Here is a 6,717-nt window from a genome sequence, read left to right on the forward strand (position 1 = left end):
CTCTCCCCAGGGGTGACCCAGGCCTCCTCTCTCCCCAGACCCTGAGATCGTGGCTGGCCTTCAGGAGCACGTCCAGTCGTGGCTGCAGCTCCACTCGGGCCTGGAAGTCTCCTTCTGCGCCGACCGCGCCTGCCGGCACCTGCTCAGCCTAGAGGAGGGGCACCGGGCCGATCCCGCCATGGCCCCTGGGTCCCACTGACGCCCTCTGGCTGTTTGCAGCGTGGGCACCCCCGGTCCCTTCTCCTGGCTGCGCTACAGCCACTCCGGAGGGAAGGGCAGGGACAGCACCGGAGGGGGCCCTCTATCGAGCATGCAACACCTTGTGGGGGAGGAGAACTGAGCCCCCCCCATGCGCACACACTCTAAGCATGTTCCTGGTGCATTCTGGGAGTCCTGCCAACTCCCATGCTTGGCATGGCCCTGCCGTTACCCAGCTACTGCCAGGGCTGGATTGCTGGGTCATTAACCCCCTCTAGGCCGCCTGGTGCCCGAGGGGTTCTGTCGGCCACCATTCAAGAAGGATGCTGGGAAATTGGCAGGGGAGCGCCGGCCCATTGACACCAATGGATCAAAGCCCATTCAGCCCGGCGGGCTCTGGCCCCATTACAGCCCCCTCCCCAGCAAGGGATTTGGACCCTGGATCCCCCTTCGCTTTGGCAGCAAAAGAGTGCCCAAAGCCCACCCGGCCGAACCCTCCCTGTTGTGTGCCCGGACCCCAGCGCTGGCTGCCGGTGGCACATGGATTCGCACCTGGCACCTCTCTTGGAGCGAGCGTCTCCACTGCTGCGAGAGGAGTAGGATCGGCCCGCCCGAGCCAGCGGGGCTGCATGCAGAATTCAGGCCGTGATTTCAGACCTGCCGGCCGGTTGGCAGGGGTTGCTTCGCTCTGGCTCCTCCCGTGCTTTCCTCCGCTGCTGATTTTCACAGCGTCTGGCCTTGATTTGTGTGTGAGAAAGAGACTTTCAGGCAGGAGTGGAAGAACGCTGGGCCTCCTCCCCAAACTGAAAGCACTTTAGTCGCCAGGGGTGGGGCTGCACGCAGCACACCTCCCATTGCCTCCGATGGAGCCAGGGCCAGTTCACGCCAGGGGGGCAGCTGGCCACGTTGACTCCTGACTAGTCAGGCTCTAAGCCAGCACCTTTCCCTAGGGCCGGGGAGAGAACCCAAGGCCTGGTCTACACTAGGACTTTAATTCGGATTTAGCTGCGTTAATCCGAATTAACCCTTCACCCGTCCACACTACAGAGCCAGTTAATTCGAATTAAAGGGCACTTAAAATCGATTTCTGTACTCCACCTCGACGAGCGGAGTAACGCCTAAATCGATTTTGTTAATTCGAATTAGGGTTAGTTTGGCCGCACACCACCGAATTACTGTGTTTAAGTTAATGGGGTAGTGTGGCCGCACACCACCGAATTAATGTGGTTAAAAACCGAATTAAGGTGCTTAGTGTGGCCGCGCACAATCGAATTTATACAACCTGTTTCACAAATTCGAATTATCTAAATTCGGATTAATCCTGTAGTGTAGACATACCCCAAGAGTCCTGGCTCCCAGCTCCCCTGCTCTAACCACTAGACCCCACTCCCCTGCCAGAGCCAGGGAGAGAACCCAGGAATCCAGACTACCAACCCCCCTGTTCTGAGCATTAGACCCCACTCCCCTCCTGGAGCGCAGGCTCCCACCCCCGGTGAGCGATGGTAAAATGTCTTAGCCTTAGGAGCCCAGCTTTATTCCCCGGCCTGAAAGCCTCTCTGCGGGGAAGGGAGTTTCTACTGTATTTGCAGTGCAATAAAGCGGTTTCTTGTTTGATCCCTGATCTTCGCAGGGCATGCCAGCCTGGGGGCAAAGCCGCCCCTCCCCCCCCCCCAGCGCGGGGGTGATTTCCACCTCCATTGGGTGACTAGAAAGTTGGTGTGGCCAGGGGGCAGCCACGTGGCCCGGCCGTACCCACAATCCCTTGCTCCTGGAGGGAATTAGTCACACGGGGGTGTTTGTGGCACTGCCACAAATCGCTTGGCCCGGCTGTACCCACAATCCCTTGCTCCAGGCATAAGTGCTGTCAAAGCCACCAGGCGGATCAATAAGGTCACTTTTTTATTGTCCAAAGGTATAAATGACGGAGCCCAGGCGCGGGGCTGCGGCTGGCACGTGGCTGGACAGAAGCCATGTACTGAGATGCTGCCAAAGGAAGGCTCCATGGGAGCCCGGAAATCCCCACCTTGGGGAAGAAGGGGTGTCCCTCCCCTAGGACCACCCTCCTGGTGCCTACCTCCTTTCTGCAGAGGGGAGGGTGCCACACCTGTCACGAAGGGGTGGACCCCACATTTGTAAGCCATGTTCTGGACCAGGATGGTGAGAGCAGATGCCCTGATGGGAGCGGGGGGCCCTCAGCTGGGCACCAATGCCCTGGTGCCCCACTCCACCCATCCAGACGCCCGAGTTGGAGCAGAATGAGGCAGTGAGCCAGGAGTTGCAGCCGCGGGAAGCCAGCGCTGGCTCGATCTGAGACCAGGGTGTATGCCCATGGGGGATCTGACACCAGGGCATCTCTGCCAGGCATGGGCAAGGGGTGTGACCCCCAGATTTGTATGCGTGGCACCCATATTTGTAAGGCATGGCCAGGGGGACCCCATCCCCAGCATGTTCAGTGATATGATTGGACAGTGTCACCCCAGGCGGGGGGGGATCCCCTCCATGACCAGGGTTGTCCCACCCACAATGGGTTGCGGAGAGGGGAGCAGGGGTGGCCATGGGGCCTTATCATGGAGGCAGGAGGGAGCCCTGGCCATGGGCAGGAGGAGAGCAGGTGCCCATGCAGAGGGGGACCTGACCCTGGGGGCCCTGGCATGGGCAAGGCGAAGAGAGCCGGGTGTGGCCAGGACAGGCTCCAGGGCCCCAGCAGCGTGTGATGGCCAGGCCGCCATGGGGCAGGGGGAAGGGATCAGCCCCTGGGGGTGACTCCCCCTCCACTGGCATGGGCCATGGTCAGGAGCAGCCCCCCTGTGACGGGGGTGGGGGTCACTCCCTCTTGCGGAGGTGGATGTACATGACGCCACTGAGCAGCGCCAGGGGGAAGGCCAGCCAGGCCAGCACGAAGCAGTAGCCGAAGGAGCCGCCCGGCTGCCGGTCCAGGTGAAATTTGCCCACGTGGATGGCGTAGATCAAGGCGGCTGTGAACACCGAGATACCTGCACCGGGGAGCAGGAGGACAACAGAGAGAGGAGGGGTGAGGGGCAGCTTCAGGCCAGAGCAGCCAGGCATCCGGGCTCCCAGCCCAGCCCCACCAACTGCTAGCCCCCACTCTCCTGCCAGAGCCAGGGATAGAACCCAGGAGTCCTGGCTCCCAGCCCCCCAACCCAACCACTAGCCCCCACTCCCTTCCCAGAGCCGGGGATAGAACCCAGGACTCCTGGCTCCCAGCCCCCCAACCCAACCACTAGCCCCCACTCCCTTCCCAGAGCCGGGGAGAGAACCCAGGAGTCCTGGCACCCAGCCCCACCCCCCCAACCCAACCACTAGCCCCCACTCCCCTCCCAGAGCCAGGGAGAAAAGTGGTGCTGTGATGCGGCCCCTCTGGGGCAGGGCGCGGGGGCTGGTTACATGGCGCGGGGCTGGGCACTCACAGGCCAAGAGCTGGCAGACGCCGGTGGCATAGAAGAGCCCCCCGCGCTCCATGGTGTAGAGCTGGTACATGAAGAGGACGAAGGCAAAGCTGGAGAAGAGCATAGCCAGGACCATGAGGGCTTGGACGGCGTGGAGCCACTCTGGGGACCGAAGAACAGCCACTGGTGAGACCACAGACCCCTCCCCCGGTGCTGGGATGCAGCCCCTCTGGGGTGGGGCACGGGGGCTGGGTATACGGGGACATCACCCGGCGGTGGGACACGGCCCCTCTGGGGTGGGCTGCGGGGGCTGGGTATATGGGACCCCTCCCCCAGTGCTGGGACGTGGCCCCTCTAGGGTGGGGCGTGGGGGCTGGGTATACGGGGACATCGCCCGGCATTGGGACGCGGCCCCTCTGGGGTGGGGTGCGAGGGCTGGGTATACGGGACCCCTCTCCCGGCGCTTGGATGCGGCTACTCTGGGATGGGGCACGGGGGCTGGGTATATGGGGACCCCTCGCCCGGCGGAGAGATGCAGCCCCTCTGGGGTGAGGCATAGGGGTTGGTTATCTGGGGACCCTTTGCCTGGCACAGAGATGCGGCCCTTCTGGGGTGTGGCGTGGCTGGCCCAAAATATCTGGGACTGCCCCATCCCATCATCACCCCGTGGCACTCCCCTACCATCCCCCTCATGCTTACCACCCCCTTCCCCCCATTCCCTGCTCCGGGTCCCCCACTCACGGCTGTCAGCAACAGAGGCGCACACCCAGCTCTGGGTGTTGTTGTCGTACAGACAGTCGTACCACAGATTGACAGTCTCATCATCCGGCAGCACCCACCACGACTGGGGGGATAAGGGGGATTAGCACAGGGCCCTGAGATGCCCTCCCCTCCCCCAGCCTGGGGTCCAGAGGTTACAGCAGGAGCTCTGGAAACCAGGACTCCTGGGTTCTCTCCCTGGCTCTGGGGAGGGAGTGGGGGCTGGTGGTTAGAGCAGTGGAGCTGGGAGCCAGGACTCCTGGGTTCTCTCCCTAGCTCTGGGAGGGGAGTGGGAGCTGGTGGTTAAAAGAGGGGAGCTGGGAGCCAGGACTCCTGGGTTCTCTGCCTGGCTTTGAGAGGGAATGGGGGCTGGTGGTTAGAGCAGAGGGGGCTGGAAGCCAGGACTCCTGGGTTCTCTCCCTGGCTCTGGGAAGGGAGTGGGGGCTGGTGGTTAGAGCAGGGGAGCTGGGAGCCAGGACTCCTGGCTCCTCTGCCTGGCATTGGGAGTGGGGGCGTCTCACCTTGTCCAGAGTGGCGACGAAGAGCAGCACGAGGATGAGGACGTGCAGGGCCGAGATGGCAAAGAGGAGGAAGCTCATGGTGAGTGCTGGGGGGGGGTCAGAGATAGGGGGTGTCAATGGGGAGCCTGGCCATGCCCAAACACCTCCTGAGGCCTGGGCCAGATCCTCACACCCCCTTCGTCAGGACACCCACCAGGCCTTCCCCCCCCCAACCAGCCAGGAGCCAGCCCACACCCCTGTCCCCCCAGATTCCTGGCTACCCCCCAGTCCTTCCGCGCCCCACTCCCCAGTCTCCCGTTCGTCCCCACGCACTTCCCGGTTCCAATCCAAGGGGGAAGACTAACTCTGAGGCGGGAAGTCCCCCCCCCCCCCCCCCCCCCCCCCCCCCCCCCCCCCCCCCCACCCCCCCCCCCCCCCCCCCACATGTACACACACAAACATCCCTCTGTCCCAGCCTCCCCTAATGGGTTCCAGATGCTCCAGGATCATGTGAGCGCTGGGTGTGGGGCTGGATTTCCCCACAGCCACCGTAGAACATGCCCAGCCAGTATCCCGCCCCCATCTGCACCACTGGACCCCACTCACCTCCCAGAGCCAGGAGAGAACCCAGGAGTCCTGGCTCCCAACCTCCCCATTTATCAGATGGCAGGGTGGGATACCGGGGTAGATGGGCCCGGAGGTCTGATCTGGTGGGCAGGAAGGAGGCAGGAAACTGGGGTAGATGGGCCCGGGGGTCTGATTCAGGGGGCAGGGAGGAGGCAGGATACCAGTGTAGATGTGCCTGAGGGTCTGATTCGGCAGGCAGGGACGGGGTGGGATACCGGGGTAGATGGGCCCGGGGGTCTGTTCTGGGGGCAGGGAGGGGGCAGGATACCGGGGTAGATGGGCCCGTGGGGCTGAGCTGGGGGCAGGGAGGGGATAGGATACCGGTGTAGATGGGCCCGGGGATCTGATCTGGGGGACAGGGAGAGGGTGGGATACCAGGGCCCATCAATTTAGTACTGAATATTTCCTCCTACTCCGGAATTCCCAATTTGTTGCTGGCCTCTCAGCTGGGGCGTGTGGGAATCCCGCCCTCTCCCCGACTCCATCGGCCTCTGGGGTTGGATTCAGGCAAACTCCCCCCACCCCATGTTTCTGTGCCAGTGGCTCTTTATATGGGGACCCCTCACCCGGCGCTGAGATGCAGCCTCTCTGGGGTGGGACGCGAGGGCTGGTTATATGGGGACCCCTCACCTGGCACTCAAATGCAGCTACTCTGTGGGTGGGGCGAGGGGGTTGGGTATACAGGGACCCATCACCGGGCACTGAGATGCGGCCCCTCTGGGGTAGGGCACGGGTACTGGGTATATGGGGACCCCCCGCCGGTGAATTGAGGCAGGCCAAAATGAATCGGTTGTGACTGTGGCAGGGTTCACCCCCCAATTTGTGGGGGAAATAGGGGATATTTACAGAGCATAGACTCAGTATTACAGCTCATTTCAAACATGCTGCATCTGTGAGCACAATGCCCCATAGAGTCTGTGCTGACTGGGGAGAGCGCCCCCTTCTGAGCCGCCAGCCCCACTCCCTGCAGCCCAGCGCCCCCTGCTGAGCCCCGCTCCCCAGCGCCCCCTTCTGAGCCGCCAGCCCGATTCCCTGCAGCCCAGCGCCCCCTGCTGAGCCCCCTGCCCCACTCCCCAGCGCCCCCTTCTGAGCCGCCAGCCCCACTCCCTGCAGCCCAGCGCCCCCTGCTGAGCCCCCAGCCCCGCTCCCCGCAGCCCAGTGCCCCCTTCTGAGCCCCCAGCCTCATTCCCCGCTCCCCAGCCCCCCCTCCTGATCCCCAGCCCCAC

The 6,717-nt window shown here is 63.4% G+C and overlaps 2 protein-coding genes across 2 annotated transcripts in view; one reads left to right on the forward strand and one right to left on the reverse strand.

The window, feature by feature from the left end:
* The window catches only part of LOC112125574 (transmembrane protein 143), a 5,583-nt gene extending 4,990 nt beyond the window's left edge, over positions 1-593 (forward strand). Inside the window, exon 8 of the mRNA XM_026662963.2 lies at positions 39-593. Within this exon, the coding sequence (XP_026518748.1) occupies positions 39-199 (161 nt within the window). The 3' untranslated portion in view covers positions 200-593. The remainder of the gene's footprint in view (positions 1-38) is intronic.
* Positions 594-2,938: 2,345 nt separating this feature from the next.
* Positions 2,939-6,717, reverse strand: part of LOC113409251 (epithelial membrane protein 3-like) — a 5,311-nt gene continuing 1,532 nt past the window's right edge. The window contains exons 2-5 of the mRNA XM_026662956.2: positions 4,886-4,971; positions 4,347-4,449; positions 3,627-3,767; positions 2,939-3,191 (exon numbers count right to left, since the gene is read on the reverse strand). Of these exons, the coding sequence (XP_026518741.1) occupies positions 3,022-3,191; positions 3,627-3,767; positions 4,347-4,449; positions 4,886-4,963 (492 nt within the window). The 5' untranslated portion in view covers positions 4,964-4,971 and the 3' untranslated portion in view covers positions 2,939-3,021. The remainder of the gene's footprint in view (positions 3,192-3,626; positions 3,768-4,346; positions 4,450-4,885; positions 4,972-6,717) is intronic.

The sequence above is a fragment of the Terrapene carolina genome, unplaced genomic scaffold, assembly GCF_002925995.2.
Source record: "Terrapene carolina triunguis isolate 2854851 unplaced genomic scaffold, T_m_triunguis-2.0 Scaffold31552, whole genome shotgun sequence".
Lineage (NCBI taxonomy): Eukaryota > Metazoa > Chordata > Testudines > Emydidae > Terrapene > Terrapene triunguis.